This window comes from Oxyura jamaicensis, chromosome 23 (assembly GCF_011077185.1).
Source record: "Oxyura jamaicensis isolate SHBP4307 breed ruddy duck chromosome 23, BPBGC_Ojam_1.0, whole genome shotgun sequence".
NCBI lineage: Eukaryota > Metazoa > Chordata > Aves > Anseriformes > Anatidae > Oxyura > Oxyura jamaicensis.
Window position 1 is genome coordinate 4,008,121 of NC_048915.1, and position 17,447 is coordinate 4,025,567.

Below are 17,447 nucleotides of genomic sequence, written 5' to 3' on the forward strand. Positions count from 1 at the left end.
AAGTTCTTTATGCAACTGGAGATCGTGGTATTTCCACATCACCATCTAAGGCCAGTAAACATTGCATTTGCAAAGTACATCCTGAAACGTTCTTCAGATTTTCCTTTTCCTGAAGCTTTCACAGAGCTGCTCAAATGATGAGGTTTTTCCTATGTCAGCTCGCTATATATAACCAATGAGTTATACAGGTACCTCAACTCAAGTTTTCGTTTGCTTTCACTGAGTAGTGGTGCTTAGAACAGCATCGTACCTCTTTGTTTCATTAGAAATAAGTATTTGGAGAGTTTGGGTATTGTTCATCCTAGGTTACACCACTTCTGAAAAGGGGTTTTGATGTACAGTTAACACCAACTTACACATACTCAGGGAAATACCCCCCAAACCACGTCTGGCCAGGCAATATCTAAAAATCAATTAATGAATGTGACACATTAGTTGTAGACACTTCACATATGATTTCAAAATTTTCTACACCATTTTCAGAGTAATGACATTACGGAGATGCTTGTTTATAAGAGCATTTATTAGTTTATTGCTTTGAAGGTCATTAGCATATTACCAACAAGCAAGTCCCAGGCATGTTCACTCTGAGGAGCTACATGCTGAGATGGCACTGAAAGAGGGCACAGTAACTAGTGGAGCTCTTGAATTTCAAGTCTTCCAGAGAAAAAGGGACAAATAATACAATTACGCTGCTTTCAGTTACCGGTAAGTGAAAATACAGTATTGTTTTTTGAAGACAGATCTTTGTCGCTAATTACAAAGCTCTTGCTCTGACAGCTCTTTTGAGCGCTGCCTGGAGGACACCAAAAAAAAATCTACTTATTTGGTGCAATGATGCTTTCAAGTTGAGCCTGAAAAACAAATGAGACAGTAAGTCAAATTAGATTCAATCTAAAAAGTAAACCCACGTTGATGAAAAGTGATAAATTGTCTGCTAGATATTCAAAGCAAGGAGCTGAGGGATGCTGCAATACTTCAAGAGAAACAGGCCAGCGTTTTTCCCTAGCTATTCCATTCCTTACTACATGTTTTATAAATTAGCTTTTCATTCTTGGCATACACACTTTCTGCATTCTGAGAAGAAAAGAGCTGGCCTTGGTTCCATACAATGAAAGGCTCATTTTATAATGTAAAGCATTGAAGAGGAAATTAAATAAAAGCTGTTGAAACAGTGGTCTGAATTCTCTGATTTCAGGCTGGACTACGTTAGCTAAATTAAATATTTGGCTCTCTAGGGTTTGGAACACAAACTGACTCTGGGACAAAAGTAGCTGGGAACAGCAAGTTTTTCAGTTACTGAGACAACTTGACGCCCAGTTAAAGAGATTGATCAGAGTGCTACCCGTGCTTGGGGAGCGTGTAGTGTGTGAAGTTTCCAGGACTCCTAGCTTGTCCTCTTCCTAGAGCTGCCATAAAAATAAACTACAACAGTGGTATATACACAGCTGTTAAAATACTTGTACTTAAAGGAAGAAACATGGGTCCGGTGGCAGCACACATTTGCTCTAACAGTTACTGTATTTCGTGCCCTAAAATACTTCAAGATGGCCTGAGGATGTTAATGGTTTAGAAAGGAAAACTAGGAATAGTGGAGATAAGGAAAGCAGCTGGGTGTAAAGGAAGTAGTTAAGCTCTAGCCAGAAGCATTTACGGTTGTTTATGATTCCTTCCAAACGCAAAGTAATTAACAGAACCTCTCTTTTCATTAAAGTAGCATGCACAAAATTATCCTTGTCAGACTGAAAACAATTTCAGTGATTCAGTCAAATCACCACAGGACAAATTGCTTCAGTGTTTTCAGTGAGAGCACGTTAGCAAGCAACAAGTGAATAGAAGAGTGCTTTTACCTATAATCTGGTAGCTACACTTCAGATGTGATGTAACAGACATTTAGAGGCCTAGAAGTCCAGCCAGTAATATGTGCTTTGCCCTTCCTAGGTTTTGTTTTGCATTGTCTATAGCTGTCATTTTAGATGGAGATAGGGAGTTCCAAGAAAATGTGATGGCGCTGCCACCACACTTCAACTCTGCTGCTAAATAGCTCCATGAAGAAGGCACAAGTACAATAAGTCCTTGCTATCTTCCCACTTCATTGAAAATTTAAAGAAAGTGGGACATAAATACAAGTGTATCATAAATGTAACTGCTATAAACGGTAAGGAGAAAGTTAAATTTACATCTTCTTAATTAAAAATGCCAAAGTTTACCATTGCTATTTAGAACAGTAACGATACTAACCTTCAGCTGTTGATTCGTTCGCTTCAGGAACTGAACCTCTTCAGCGTGTTTCTTTTCCTCTATCTGCCGCCTTTCGTTTTCACGTTTTTCAATAGCCTCGCATTTAGCTTTCTGTTCGTTCACTTGTCTTTCCAGCTCCCTCTTTTCCTCTTCTAGCTCTGCAATCTTAGAAAATAATACAGATCTCTCAAGTTTTGGTTGTTAACAGACAATTTTCATTTGATTTCTCAATTTTACACTATGTTGTACAGTCTTTAAAGTGCAACAGGTATAATAACACAACCTATGAAAAGCAGTCAGCCTTAGGGAAGCAGTACAATTATTTTGATGATCTTTACTGCCACCCAGTGGAAGTAGAAATAATTGATTTTTATATAAAACTAATATTCTCACTCCGTTATCACATGCAGAAAACTATTATTGGATTAACAGACCAACTTACTCTTTTTTCCATGTCATGTTTGCCTTGCTCAGCTTGCAGCGCCTTCCGCATGCCAAACGCAGTGCTGCTCTCATACAGCGTCTGGTAAGCAGCAATTGTCATTTGGATTTCATCCCTGACTCGAAGCAGCAAGAGTCCTCGCTCTGCACAGTTAATTGTAATTTCACGGATCAATTCATCTTTAAAGAAAAGGTACAAAAACACTGAGTAACTACCTGACATTTATCTGGGGATGCAGGAGATACACAGGGTCCAGAAGTTCTTGGTTTTTACCTATTCTTTGGACCACAAGAGCAACATTGGTTTGTGGGAGATGGTCATCATTTTGGTTTTGTTACTTTACAGCTATAGCGTGAAGTGCTATCAAATAAATCCACTGACATGAAGCAACGTGGTGTATATATAGAAACTCTGGTAATGACCGTGTTTCTGTCCCACGGAAAACATAACAGCAAAACCCTTAAAACTTGTAATAATTTTATGCAGTTGTCAGAAGAAGCAAGGGCCTCCAGAAGAATTCTGTTCAAACGGAAGTCTCTTGCATTTGGGAAGATCAGAGAAGTAAGAGTTTTGCAGAGGATATAAAAGTATTTAAGAGTTAAGCTGTGTTTTAGGTTAGTTTAAATTAACTATTGGGGTAATGAACAACTAAGACATTTTTAAGCCTCTTTGCATCTTTTACATATACATAAGATTACTGTTACAACAAGTCATTTTTGTGGCAGCTTTGTGAATAACGGGACACTTAAAATGCTACATCTCCAACAGCTCACAGCAGTCCGAGCTGCAGATCACTGATGAGGGGCAGGAAAGGCAGGTGCAGTGTGGCTGCTGGAAAGGCAACCATGACCTTGTATCCCCTCTTGTGGGGTTCAAGGCTGTGTGAAACCTGGAAAGAGCAGCAGTGAGGCAGACAAGGACTGAGGCAGAGGGAGAGGAGTGTTTTGGTGATCACCAGTACTGACCAAAGCACTGCGAGTAGAGCTCCCTGCGCACGGGGCAGATGCCGGTCTCCCGCGCCTGCCGCTGCTGCAGCTTCAGGTCCAGCTGCTCCTGGAGGTGCACGACGTCCAGGCGGGTGCTGGGCACGCTGGACACCTGCTGCACCCACAGCTGCTTGTCCTCCTCCCACTCCCTGCACCCAAAAGCACCGGGAGGGGGGTGATGGATGGGGACCGCGGGGAGGCCCACCAGGGCCGTCTCGGCGGCTTCCCCCACCCCGGTCTCACCGCGGCGGCAGGATGGCGTTCAGCAGCTCCTGGGGCTGCCTGCACTCGGCGGCGGCCGCGGCAGCAGCGGGACGGGGCCGGGGCTGCGGGACGGGGCCGGGCTGCGGCGGCGGCTGCGGGGTCCCCTTCAGCGGGAGGGCCTGCGGGGGGGGAGAGAGAGTAACGTGGGGCCGGGACAGGCCTCGGGCAGCTCGGACAGGCCCAGGCCGTGCCCGCGGGCCCCGCTCACCTCCGGGGAGCGCTTCTCGGTACGGCGGCTGACCAGCATCGGCGGCTCGTAGCGCAGCAGCGAGTCCGGCGGCGGGATCATGGCGGCGCCCTTCTTGCTGTGGCGGCGGCGCCCTTGTTGCTATGGAGGCGGCGCTGTTGCTATGGGGGCGGCGCTGTTGCTATGGCGACAGCGCTACCGCCTTGGCCTCGGCGGCGTTGGTGCTATGGAGACGCCGCCTCTCGCTTTTCCGTGAAGCGCATGCGCCGCGTGGAGCAACCGGACGCCCGGGCGGAAGCACTCCGGGGCAGGGCCGGAAGCGGCGCCCACTTCCGGCGGTGGCGGCCGGCGGCGGCGCCATGGAGGAGGCGGCGGAGCAGCGGCGGCGGGGCGAGCACCGGCAGCGGCGGCGGGGCGGGGAGGTGGCGGTGAAGGTGAAGGTCGAGAAGCGCAGCCCGCGGCGCTCCGCTTCCCGCTCGGCGCGGGGGGGCAGCCAGTCGCCGCCGGCCGACGAGCGTCGGGGAGGCCGCGGGGGCAGCAGCAGGTAGGCCCGGCCGGCGGCCGCGAGCCCAATGCTGTGCCCGGTTCCTGCCTCTCACTGCTCCTTCTTTCCTTGTCTTAAAGGTCGCCCAAGCGGCGGAGCCGGGCCGGCCGCCGGAGCAGGTCCCCGCGCGGCAGGCGGAGCCGCAGCCCGCATCACGGCGCGGTGAAGGTGAAGCAGGTAAATGGAGGCGTTAACGGACGGGCACGGTTCTGTGTGCCGCCCGCGGCTCGGCTCGGCCCGCGGGGCTCGTTGCGGGGCTCCTCCTGCGGCTTCTGAGAGGCTCGGCTGGGGGCGGTACGGAAACCGGCTTCTGGTCCGGCAGTTTTCTTCCTCAAATCCTTGTAAAATGCCTTGGGAATTAAGAGTCTCATAGGGTAACGTCTCACCGCTCCGTGCTTCGAGTGTTGCTGTAAGTAGTTCAGTGTTCCTCCCTGCCTGTGAGCCCAGCCTTGGTCGCTTTTACTAAAGTAGCTTTGCTGCGTCTTTGATCTAATTCGAAATACCTCATCCGAAGTGATTCTTCCCTCCAGGAGCGAGACGAACATCCTCGTAGAGGAAACGAGGAGCGAAAGCAGAAATACCCATCGGAGCAGGAACACAGGCGAGACAGAAGCGGTGACAGAGATAGACACAGAGATCACGCAGACAGAAGGAAAAATCCCAGTGAAAGGCCTGGAGGTCGAGGCCACGAGCGAGAGAGGGATGCTCAAAACATCCGTGAGCAGCAAGCAGAGAGAGAGTTTTATAACGAGAGACGGCGAGAACACCGGCAAAACAACGAAGGGAGCGGCGTTGACCAGAATCCAGAACTCGGGCAGTCTGATAACAAACCAAAAGATAAAGCTTCTGTAAAGAAAGAAAAACCAAGCTTTGAACTGTCTGGGGCCCTTCTGGAGGACACCAACACCTTCCGAGGGGTTGTGATCAAGTACAGCGAGCCCCCAGAGGCTCGGATTCCGAAGAAGCGGTGGCGCCTCTACCCTTTTAAAAACGACGAGTTCCTCCCGGTCATGTACATTCACAGGCAGAGCGCTTACCTCCTGGGCAGGCACCGCAGGATTGCAGATATTCCCATCGACCACCCCTCCTGCTCAAAGCAGCACGCTGTGTTCCAGTACCGGTAAGTACTCCTCTGCGTGCCTGCTGGTGGAGCAGGGTTATTTATTCAGTAACTTGTGAAAAATAAAACAAATGGGGGGAAAAAAATAAGTAGTTACACGTGGTTTACAAGTGCGTGTTTGTTGTAAGTTCTTTTTTTATGACTGCTGCATATCATCCTAGCAGTAATCAAAATATTTGCAATTTCTCTCATTTAACCACAAGCAGCCTTTTACTGAGACAAATAACCCAGCAGGGTTAAACACAGAACTGCGCGTACATCCGAGCTGGAATAAGCAGCAGGTGTAATTGGCAGAAAAAGCGTTCAAGGAGAGGTTTGCATTTGGGTTTTCACAACAAAGACTGCTGAGATCCTTTTGAAGCAGCAGGGGTTGCGTGCTTCAGAAGACGGAGTTGTTCTCTTAAGGAGGAGCCATCTGTTGTGTTTTAGGAATTACTGCCTTAGATCACCGTAAGTTACCGGAGGTGATATCTGTCAGAATGTTTCAGGGATTTTCCAGTTCTCATCCCGTCTCTCATTTCTCACATTTCGCTTGTTCAGACCTCGGAAGTACCGTTAACACCTAACTGCACTGGGGCTGGTGTGCTCCAAAATCCATCTGCATGTGGAGTCGGGGATTTTGTGTTTCGCTGCTTTGATTGAAATGGTGTTTTTTGTCTCTCTAGGCTTGTGGAGTACACTCGTGCCGACGGTACGGTCGGCCGGAGGGTCAGGCCGTACATCATTGACCTCGGCTCTGGCAACGGCACGTTCCTCAACAACCAGCGGATTGAACCTCAGCGTTACTATGAACTGAAAGAAAAGGATGTGCTGAAGTTCGGGTTCAGCAGCAGGGAGTACGTTCTCCTCCATGAATCCTCAGACAAATCTGAGGCCAACACAAAGGACGATGATGAGGAGGAGGAGAAGGAGGAAGAGTCTGACAGTTAACAGATGAGGAGGAAACCAGGGGGCGGGAGCAGGGGAGAGAAACTTTTTCAAGAGAACATACATTGGGATGTAAACATGGGAGCATCAAAGCACTGATGCCTCTTCTTGCCTTAAAGTCCTTCTGTTGCTGATCAGTTGTCATGTTTATTTTGGGGGACTTCACTGATTATTCATCTTTGATAGTTCTGCATATCAGGAAATCCAGCTTTGTGTTTTGTTTTGTTTTTTTTGTTTTGTTTTGTTTTGTTTTCCCTTGACAAGCAAAAAGAGCACCTGGATGTGAATGTTGTGATGCTGGAAATATTCAGCAAACCTTAAAAGACTGTCCTCTTTTAGAAAATGATGTCAAACACAGCGAGCATATTTAAAACTATTTTTATTACCTGTTTTGTCATAACCCTTTGAAAATGCTACTTAACTGAGATCTTAGTTAGAAGGTGACCCGACACACTTTGTAACGTGTCTTGTTTGGTAGAGTTTGCCAAATTTCTTGCCCGGTTAGTTCTAGACAGGACCATTTACCAGCCTTCCTACTAAAAAGGCAGAAGTGTTGCAGAGCCCCCCTTATATCTGTATGTTTTGGGTTGTCAGACTGCATTACGATAACTTTCAGCTGTGGGCATTTTACCAGACAACTACCCGGAAATTCTAAGGTAAATGGAAATTAAAGGAAGCGCTTCCTAGAATTTTAGGTTACAATAACTTGATCTGGGAGGGCTGAGGCCCAAGCCAGTGTATGCCCAGCATGTGTTGCAGCAAAAGATGCTGAAACTGTTACTGGGTGTTGAATTCCTAGTTCTGAAGGTAGGGCCTTTATCTCCGACAGCACCACTGCCCTGTGAGTAACTTCTAGGTTTTGTTTGTATTACGTATAGTACCCGTTACGTGGTGGCACGTTTTAACCAGTTTGCACTATTTAAGTTTTTTTTATATAAAAAGTTAAACCGCCATTTGTTTAAAAAATTCTTCTTCGCCCTGTAAATGAAAACGATACTTTAGGAAGAGAAGAACGGATTCTCCTTACTGCAAGTACTTGCATATTTTTGGATGTCCACTTCCCATGGTTTGCTTTACGATGTAAGAAATGTAATGTTTTCCACACTGTTTACTAATTTGCCTGGATGTTTGTTCTGTGATCACACATGCTGTTCCTACGTGCTGTGTATATCCTTGGTGTATGCAGGGGCTGCATACTGTATACACAGGCTAGAACATGGATGGTGTAAATATGGGGCATTGGTGTAGGTTTTCAAGCAGTAGGCAGAATGAATTTTGACTAGGAGGATCTCCTTTATATATACTCTAGGGGTTTTTAAATAAAGAATTTGTAAATTTAGCCCTAATTCCTTTTAGTTATAAGATTTTTCTAGTGTCCTTCTTTTCCTTTATATTCCTTGAAATAGGTGCATTATATTTTTTGACAAGCCTGGAAAGGTGAGCGAGATGCTGAAGGTATAAATTATCGCAGCTGTCAAGTTCAACAAAGTGGTTCAGCAGTTGTAAAGTGTAGAATCAACAAATAGCATCCTGTTGTACCTCATGCAACGTTTTTGTTACTTAGGCATTACCTTTTAGTAAAAGCAGGACTGAACAGACGGTGCCCCGTTACCTCGGGACTGGTAAGGTTGCAGCTGCCTCAGTTACGGGTCCTGTGTCAATGCACTGAAGAACCAAGGTGTCCATACCCTGAAGAACCACGCTGTGTGTGTTTGCTCTGTCAGACTGGGTGCACCATGGGCAGATCAGCACAGAGTGCCACTTCCCCAGCACCTCTGATTTGACCCTGCAGCACCCAGAGCAATTGCGGTCTGGTACCTCTGCGTCTTTCGTGCCATGCTATCAAAGCATTCATTTCCATATTAAGAACATGAAAGAGGTTTTAAAAAGAAATGTTTGCATGATCTCTGTGCTTCAGAGGCTGTGAGGTTGGAGGACGGTAAGGGTTTGTAGCTCATTTCTTTGCTCAGACCTTTCTGAGCTGAGTGTGCAGCAGGTAGCTCAGTGCTGTGTCCAGGCTGCTTGCCCTTGGATGCAGACAGGCTCATGCTAGGAAACAGCTGGGATTTAAGCCAGGGATACCAGTAGCACGAAAGGGCAAACCAGCCCATCAAGCCTCACTTATTTCACAGCGTTTAAATAAACTAGCATAGTTTACTTGAGGCTTGAACCCAACTAAAAAAAGTTTGAGTTAGACAAAAATGCTCAGTATGCTCAGCTACTTCCAGAACATGTTGAAATGATCTACTTGGGGTTATTTCTTCACAAAGTCATGAAGATGGAATCCTTACAGCTGAGACAGAGAAATGATATTGCCATGCCTACGTGAAACTTTTTTACTTTTTCAGATTGGTTCAGTTTTCTTACATGACCCTGCTGGGTTGCCGCTTGTGACCCTTTCACACCTTTCTAGGAAGTAGCCTCAGCTGGTTTCAGGCTCAAGTCCTGTTCAGTCCTTGGGCTGGAAACACAAAAAGAGACTAGTGAAATCCCCAAACACTCTACTGCATCTATTTTGCAAATTAATCTTTGCAAACCTGAATAGCACATTCATGCTCTTTGATTTTTGCTGTACCATTTTTATTAATTGCTCTTATTCTGGGGAAAACAGGCTGCTTATAATGGGATTTGAGGAGCTGCAGTGCACCAAGCAGCGATGAACACAAAAGTAACCCTCATTTACAAACAGTGCAGGATTTGAATGCCAGGTCTCATATTTTATTGCCTTATTTTCAGTGTAAAGTTTCCTTATTTAGGTTCTGAAGATACCTGGGTTCTCAGCCTGCTCACACATAAATGTGTGCATACTGAATGTGGCTGAGTGATGTTACGCAGCTGATGCCCAGGCAGGCTGGCTGGGGCTCTCTGTGGACTGAGCAGGAAAGCTCAGGGTCACTTCTGTGCTTTCTCCATACCTTTTCTCTGCGAGCTGAGCTTATCCTGACCAGGACATGTCTGCATCTACTGATGAACGCTCGTGTGTGGTTTTGAACAAGCTGCTGCTGCTGCAGCAGTAGTCAAAGAATGGGGTCAAGCATTGTATGTTTCCACGGAATGGCACCAACCCTTTGAGAACTCCCCGGAGGCCGTTCAAGCTGCTCTGTACAGATGTCTGTACTTTGTGTTTATTCTTTTTCCCCCCAGTAAAGGGGAAAACCCCTCAGTCGAGGGGTTTCACCTGCCATGTCCCTGCCCTATCCCTACAGCACAGGCCCCCTTCCCGCACAAACCCTCGCGAAGCCTCTTTTAAACCAAAACCCCGAACGCAACCCGCGGTGCGGGGCAGGGACCTTCCTCCCAGCGGGGTCACACCGGGGAGACCCGGCCCCGCTTTTTTCCCCTCGGGAGCAGCGGGCGGAGACCGAAGCCGGCACCGGGGGCGGACCCGGGGCCGGGCCGGGAGCTGGAACCGGGGCGGATCCGTGGCCTCGGCCGGGCTCAGCGCTGCCCCCGGCGGCACCACCGGGCACCGCAGCCTCCGTCCCCGCCACCGCCCGCCCGCCGCAGGCCGCCATGGCCGCGCTGCACGCCAAGGCCGGCGGCCCCCCGCAGATCCCCGACACCCGGCGGGAGCTGGCCGAGCTGGTGAAACGCAAGCAGGAGCTGGCGGTGAGGCGGAGGGGACGGGTCCCGGGCCGGGAGGGGACCGGGCGGGGCGGGGCCGGGCCGGGCCGGGCCTAGGCCGCGGGGCTGGAGGCGGGCGGCGGGGCCTAGGCCGCGGGGGGCCGGGCCCGCTCCATGCCCCGCGCTGTGCCCGGCAGGAGACGCTGGCCAACCTGGAGCGGCAGATCTACGCCTTCGAGGGCAGCTACCTGGAGGACACGCAGATGTACGGCAACATCATCCGCGGCTGGGACCGCTACCTCACCAACCAGAAGTGAGTCCCGGCCCGGCCCCTGCCCCGGCCCGCCCCGCCGGGCCCCCCCCCGCGATGCTGGTTTTCTCTGTTCTTAGGAACTCCAACAGCAAAAACGACCGGAGGAACCGCAAGTTCAAGGAGGCCGAGAGGCTCTTCAGCAAGTCCTCGGTCACCTCGGCGGCGGTGAGTGTTGGTCCTGGTGGGTCCTGTGGTGGTCCCCGCTGTGGGACCGCCTTTCTGTATAATCTCCTGTACCACCCCGTCCCGAACATCTGCGCTCCCACCTTGCAGTCTCTTTCAGAAACCCTTTTCCTAGCGCCTGGAGAAGAAAAAGGTAACCACAGCCACCAACCACCCGTGCCGTGCACTTGTTGTTGCCATTCTCGTCTTTTTCTTTTTGCTCCTAACTCCTTTCTGCTGTGCCATGCTGGTGCTTGGTTGCAAGTTCTTTGAGGCAAAGGCCTGGTGTGTCTTTCTCTGTGAGGCAATTTGCCACCGTTTTTGAGCATTTGAAAAGTGGAGAGTGAGTTACTGCTGTCATTAACATCCCTTTCAATTTTCTAGGCGGTCAGTGCATTAGCTGGAGTTCAAGACCAGCTCATTGAGAAGCGTAAGTCGCCTCTTCATTTCTCTCTGAACTGGCAGAATTGGAAAGAGCTAAACTTCTCCTTGCAGTTGAACTCTGCCTGTTTCTCTGGATCCCTGCCCCACTCACTGCCCCCCTGGAGCTCTCCCCTTCAGTGGTCTGAGGCTGGTTCTCCCAGGCCGGCTCCTGAATGCTCAAATTAAAGTAAATTCAACAGTGACACTGTAAGAAACAGGAGTAAAGTTGAGCTTGATTTCCTGAGTGAACTTTTGTGTTTGGTAATGGTTTGCTACACATAAAATATATTTAAATGGATTTGGTGCCCTTTGGAGAAAAAGGCTAGAAGGACTGAAGCAACACATTTCTGTTTGTGTCTTGTAGTCAGTTGCAAGTGATTATAGGAGGAGTTGAGAGCTCCACTTTTGGAAACTACTTGTGAGCTCTCAATGTTTAGACCTTCCCTCCTGAGTTAGTCTTGCTGCCACTGTAACTTATGTGTTACGTGCTGATGAAGAAGCAGTGCTGCATTTCCAGTGCTTGGTACTAGAAATTTTAATTTTCATACTTCTTCCCTTATTTTTTTGAGGATATTTGCCACTTACGTTGCTGTTTGATTTTTAAAAAAAATATATTTCTGTAATTAATTGCAAATCAGATGCAATTCTAGCACGCTTCAGTCCCTGGCGAGGTAGCTTGCTGTACTTCAGAATGATTTTTCAGGTTCTCTTATTTATCTCCTGGTCTAAGGCTCGGTATACCTCTGCTGCCTTATGTGCTATTGCTGGGTGTTTGACTTTGGTGTGGGGCTGCACTGGAGCTGCCTGGGATGTGAACAGGGAGGTAACCACTGGGCTCTTTTGTGTTTGTCCCACTCCAGGGGAGCCAGGCAGTGGGACAGAGAGTGACACTTCGCCAGACTTTCACAATCAGGAGAATGAGCCCAACCAGGAAGATGCTGAAGAGCTGGATGGATCCGTGCAGGGGGTGAAACCCCAGAAAGCTGCTTCCTCCACTTCTGGGAGCCACCATAGCAGCCACAAAAAACGGAAGAACAAAAATCGACACAGGTTAGTGATACCAGCAGCCTTCTAGGAATGCCTTGCGAATGGTTAGCTGTTGTCGAATAGACTTTGATATGTGAAAGGAACTAGTAACCTGTTAGAGTAATGAACAGCTCGGGTCGTTTGTTGTGGTAATTCCACTTGTTTTTAAGTTGTGTGCACCATGTAGTATTCATCAGGATCCCATTGCACCCATTGTGTCAAGGAGGAGAGCATGCTGAGGTAGCTACACAAGCAGTCAACGCAGGGTACTGATTGCAGCTCTGGTACAGCTCTGCTTTTGACAAGGCCTTACCAATTCTTTTCTCTGTCGAGGAGGATAAAGCTCTCTTCCCCCCCAGTAGAGGAAGATTACATTCCTGGCTTCCTGTGCTTGCTTCTTGATTTCTCTAGAACCAAGGAAGATAGGAATGTCAATGCTTTCTTTGGAGAAGGAGAATGGAAAAAATGTTTTGGGGGTTGTGGACACTCTCAGTATGTTTGCTACAGTTTCCACTCCAAACCTTTCCTGTTGTCATGTCCCAAGCCGAGGGTTTTTGATTATGACATGTATGAGTTGCTTTGTCAACCTTTTTATTAAACTGGCCTGAAATTCATGCAAAACACGTTTCCTGAGCTCTTTATGGTTGAATTTAGATGACCGGTTCTGACCTTTAAGGAATGATGCAGCATAGGCTGATGGCTCAGAAATCAGAAAGAATCTAAGTGCTTTATAGTGCTGCTCTCCCAGAGCCAACATACCCTGCTTCTTACCGTGTCCCAGAACCCCCTTGGTATAGCCCAGGGATTTCTGTGGAGTGCAATATTGCTGTGCTCTTGGGGGAGAAAATCTGTGGAAACCCATGTTTTTGGAAAGAAAGAGACAGAGACATAACTGCAGAGCTACATTGCTCTGGAAATGATTGCTGGAACTGATACCTAAAGATTGTTAGAAGCAAAGAAGCTTTAAATATTTTAAATATGTAAAGGAGTTTTTTAAAAATTAAGTGTTGCTACCTTTGAGCTTGCTCGCATTGTGTATGGGTGGATTTCCCTCTTTGAGGGACCTTCCCATACAATTGCAAGAGAGATGTTTTAAAGAAAAGTGGTGTAGATTCCCAAGGATTGCTGGGGGAAGGTCGGTCTGGGAGATAAGGAGGTAGGTATAGTGCTTGAATACTGTTTAACTACTTTTTCTTCATTAGCATGCCTTTAATTCTTAGATCAGGATTCTCCTCCTACAGCAGTCTTAATCAGGCAAACATCCTCAAATATTGGATGTCATCTTTGGTTCCTTATGAGCTAGGAATCAAAAGCAGTTCTTTTTTTTTTTTTTGCCTGTAGATAATTGGAAAGAAGGTCAGCAGTAACACAAGAAGCTACAGTTATAAACCAGTTCAGAGAAACAACCTGTAGAACTGAAGTACAGCATAAGAAAATTGCTATTTCGAATCAATTTTATGATTATATTCTGCTAACCACTTGTATGGACAACAAACCGATCCACTGCAGATACAGTGGGGTCCCGTACAAATGCCGTAAATAATATAAATTCTCTTGCTCCGTTACATAACCCAAACTTTAGTGCCAAGAGTTAGGAAGAAACTGCCCTACTGAAAGGTTGTGTTGCTTTGGGGTTTCTTCTGCATTCCTTCCACTGAAGCAGCTCGTACTGGCTACTGTCGGAGACAGAATATTGGACATGAGGAGCCCTGGTCTGATCTGGTATGGCACTTCTTATCATCCTAAGAGATACATCAGTCACATCTAAATTACGGAAAGATTTTTGCAAGTAGTAATTGACTATTCTGTAATGCTTAGCATGGCCAGATAATGAAGATAATTCAATTTGTCTGTAGCACAAGCTCTGTTAAAATTGTGATTGCTGTTAATGACTATCCCCTAAATTCCAGCAGAAGAGACCAAACAATTTTCAAGTATGTCAAGTTTTTAACAAACCAAAACCCAGTCCCAACCTTTTTATGGCAGGTCTTGTTCAGAAGCTCTTTCATTTGCCAGCATACATTTGAGTTCTGCTCACCTGTTCCTGAAGAATTGGACAACAAATCTGGGAACAGACACCCTGAAGCTGCACTGACTCCACTTGCAAATAGCTTAGGTTTTTCTAATTCAAATGCCACCAAGAGCAGTGGGGAACACTGGAATCAGACTGGGCAGAACTCCCATGAATAGATGGTTAAATTTCTAACAGTTAAAAGAGGGAAACAGATGGAAGTGTTTCTGTTGAAGCTGTCCTCTGTTCCCTCAGACCACGAAAGGCCAAGATGAGTATTTTCTGTGTTGAGCAGTTTTCCTGGCTACAAAGTGTTTCAGGAGAAAACAATTCTGCAACCTCTTAGAAATTTGATGCTGAGAAGCTTCTAAGTTACAGATGAGTTGATGATGAGTCCTCTCTGACCAATACAGCTATTAGCTCTGGGACAGAACTGCTTTTAGAGGTAGTGCTGCGGTGTCAGGATGAATGCTGAGACAAGGGGTGGGAATGTAACCAAACTGTAATTAGATTCGGCCAATTCACCGTGTTATCTTTTTAGCTCTCTAAAGGAAGTGAGTGTAAGAGGATGTGTGGATGTGTGTGCATTTTGAGAACATTTGAATGCATAGTTGGACACAATTTTATGGTTGTTGCCACCTCTCTGCCTGAACAAGCTTTGCTTTGCTTAGTAATCTAGACAAAGCCACTGCTTTCTGACCACCCATTTGTTTGTTTTTGCGAGCAAATCAGTTTTTTTCTTTGCCTGTGAGCTAGCGTGCACTCTTAAGTACCTGATAGTTTCCTTTTTCAGCACTTAATATTCCCTCCATAAAACTACTCTGCCTCTGTTTTAACACCACTTTTTCCCAGAAATCCAATTGGGGAGGGGGACTCTGGATTGTCAAATCTGGAGTGCTTTTTGTGCCCAATTCTGTTTAAGATATCTTAAGAACTTTATGGCATTTGAACACTGGCTTTATTTTTTTCTTTATTTTTATTTTTTAGTAATCTCGCTAGGGTGGCTAATCAACTAATTTATTTAATTCATTAGTATATTAATTTCTATTGCTTTCTTCCTTTCAAATGCTGCCCCTCAGCCCGTCTGGCATGTTTGATTATGACTTTGAGTAAGTTTGACTTGAATTAGTACTTGTGCTGTGTTGTTAGTGTGTAGACACCAATGTGCCTTTTGAGACCTTTCTAACCCATAGTTTATCTGTTTAATTGTAGGTATGTATATTAGGTTAGGCTGGGAAGTTTTTTTTAAAAACAGAAAAGCGTGATGGAGGTAACATTTTATTTAATAACTTCAGCAAAATTAAATTAACTTCACTCTTCTTTACCTCTCTGTTTCATTTTTAAATAGATAAACTTTTTAACTTTAAAACTTAGTTTAAAAACTGATTCTTCTGGCTTTGCTTCTTAAGGAGTTTAGTGTAGACTTGGATATTTCTTTCTGGAAAATGTAATAAACTCAGTACCTTTGACTCCTTTAATTCCTGTCATCTTAAACTCCTATCTCTATTCAAAGTAAATAACCATTACCACTATGTCTGAATAATTACCGATGGCATAGTTACACATCTAACAAATTAACATAGAGCATGCGTATTTAACCTTATTTCTTTATGCTGCGTAACTTCCCTGTGACTTTTTATTATGAACCTTTTATTAACTCTTTTTTTGAATGGAACGGAATATGCATTTTGGCAAAGAATAAAGAATCCACTCTCCCTCTCTTTGCTGCTCTTTTGTCCAGTAATATTGGGACAGTGATTTGGCTCAGCCGAATTGAGAATGTGGATTGAATTAACCAAATAGTCTTTGTTGTAGCCTGTGCCATATGCAGTAGCTGGTTCTTTGAACTCTAGTGTTTGTTTAATGTATTGAAATGGACATTTCTCTTATCTTTCCAACCACAGGATTGATCTCAAGTTAAACAAAAAGCCAAGAGCCGTAAGTATCAGTGCTCTGTCATTGTTTTCATTGCTCATCCATAGACTTGAGTGGCTGACTGATGCCTAATCGTAAAAAGCCTCCTTCTGCTGTAATTTAGGATGTTATTTTTCTTAAATGAAGTAATCGTTGTCTTGTGGATTTAACAATAAGTAAGTCCAGGCAGGCTTGCTATGAAGCTAGGTCACAATTAAGTCACATGCACCTCTTATGAAAACAGCCGGTTTGCGTCCTGTCTTGTCATGAAGTCCAACATTAAAAGCACATGGTTTTGGTTGATGCGTTCTTGAACTAAGGTTTTGAAGGGTTCTTTCTTTTAAATGTTCAGCTACAAGAAAAAATAAATCTCTTTTCTGTTTTGCCTTCAGCTAATGGTATGTAGAAATGAGAGGAAACTAAGAATCCCAGCTCTGCGAGCAGAGTTGGAAGTAGGAAGGTCTTAATGTGCCCGTCTTTTCGTTTCTCTGCAGGACTACTAGACTCATCAGTGATGAAGCTTCTGGGATTTAGGTCTACATGAATCCCCACCAAGAAAAATGCCAGTCGACTGAATGAGCACGAAGGCAGCTCTCTGGCCAAGTGTATGCAGAAGGGAGTGGTTCACTCTAAAGGACTCAGATTGGGGGAGAAAGTCTTGGACCATGTACTTTGCATCATTTTTAAATCACCTGACTTACAGGAAGACTAAGGTGTAGTAGTAGTAGTCTTGAATTCCTGACTATTCCGTGCTTCCAGCTCAGTTGGGAACTTCACAATTGGCTGATCTTGCTGCTGCCACCCCTGTCATCCGTAAAACCATGGAGAGGCATTTTCTTTTCTGCTGGAACTGGGGTATGATTCAGTTTGTCCCATCCATGTTGTAAGACTTAGCTTACTTTTGTTACTGATACTTAGCTTCATTTGTTTTTTGTTGTTGTTGTTTATGTTTTGTTTTTTTTTTGGTTGTAGGTGTTTTGTTTTTTTTTTGTTTGTTTTTGTTTTGTTTTCAACCAAAGTGTGTAGTTAATAAACTGGCTTTTGGTTTGTTTGTTTTAATCCATGTAGAGAGGAAGGTACTTCATTTTGTGGAACATCTCAGATTCTTATGCAAGCAGAGAACAAGGTGGCTAACCATTTTCTCTAACTTTTATTTTGAACACCATCCCCTAAAACTTACACACTGCTTTTAGATGCAGGGAAGGCAGGAGCTCAAAGCCAACTTGCTCTTTGCTATCTTTGAGGTTGGGTGGATTCTCTTTTTAATACAAACTTCTGTCATTTGTACATAAACAATAAAAGTTACATTTGTCTCTCTTCTCA

General features: G+C 45.8%; 3 protein-coding genes across 7 annotated transcripts; 2 read left to right on the plus strand and 1 right to left on the minus strand.

Annotated features, from left to right (window-relative positions):
• Positions 1-504: 504 nt before the first annotated feature.
• On the minus strand, positions 505-4,291 carry DNALI1 (dynein axonemal light intermediate chain 1). Its single transcript, XM_035345654.1, has 6 exons — positions 4,142-4,291; positions 3,913-4,052; positions 3,649-3,818; positions 2,684-2,862; positions 2,242-2,406; positions 505-854 (listed from the first exon to the last, which is right to left on the minus strand). The coding sequence occupies exons 1-6, from the start codon at positions 4,220-4,222 to the stop codon at positions 819-821; spliced, it is 771 nt and encodes a 256-aa protein (XP_035201545.1). The 5' UTR covers positions 4,223-4,291; the 3' UTR covers positions 505-818.
• Positions 4,292-4,435: 144 nt separating this feature from the next.
• Positions 4,436-8,057, plus strand: SNIP1 (Smad nuclear interacting protein 1). Its single transcript, XM_035345701.1, has 4 exons — positions 4,436-4,664; positions 4,745-4,841; positions 5,195-5,784; positions 6,450-8,057. Exons 1-4 carry the CDS (start codon positions 4,480-4,482, stop codon positions 6,712-6,714), a joined length of 1,137 nt encoding a protein of 378 aa, XP_035201592.1. The 5' UTR covers positions 4,436-4,479; the 3' UTR covers positions 6,715-8,057.
• Positions 8,058-10,131: 2,074 nt separating this feature from the next.
• On the plus strand, positions 10,132-17,447 carry MEAF6 (MYST/Esa1 associated factor 6). Of its 5 annotated transcripts, none has more exons than XM_035345571.1 (8): positions 10,132-10,320; positions 10,473-10,588; positions 10,666-10,753; positions 11,135-11,180; positions 12,034-12,223; positions 15,290-15,319; positions 16,115-16,148; positions 16,619-17,447. In XM_035345571.1, the coding sequence occupies exons 1-8, from the start codon at positions 10,225-10,227 to the stop codon at positions 16,625-16,627; spliced, it is 609 nt and encodes a 202-aa protein (XP_035201462.1). In that variant the 5' UTR covers positions 10,132-10,224; the 3' UTR covers positions 16,628-17,447. The 5 variants fall into 5 exon arrangements, 3 of the variants coding, with proteins under 3 accessions (XP_035201462.1, XP_035201464.1, XP_035201463.1); XR_004755887.1 differs by having other exon boundaries at positions 10,133-10,320; positions 15,290-15,480; XR_004755888.1 differs by lacking the exon at positions 15,290-15,319 and adding an exon at positions 15,423-15,480 and having other exon boundaries at positions 10,138-10,320.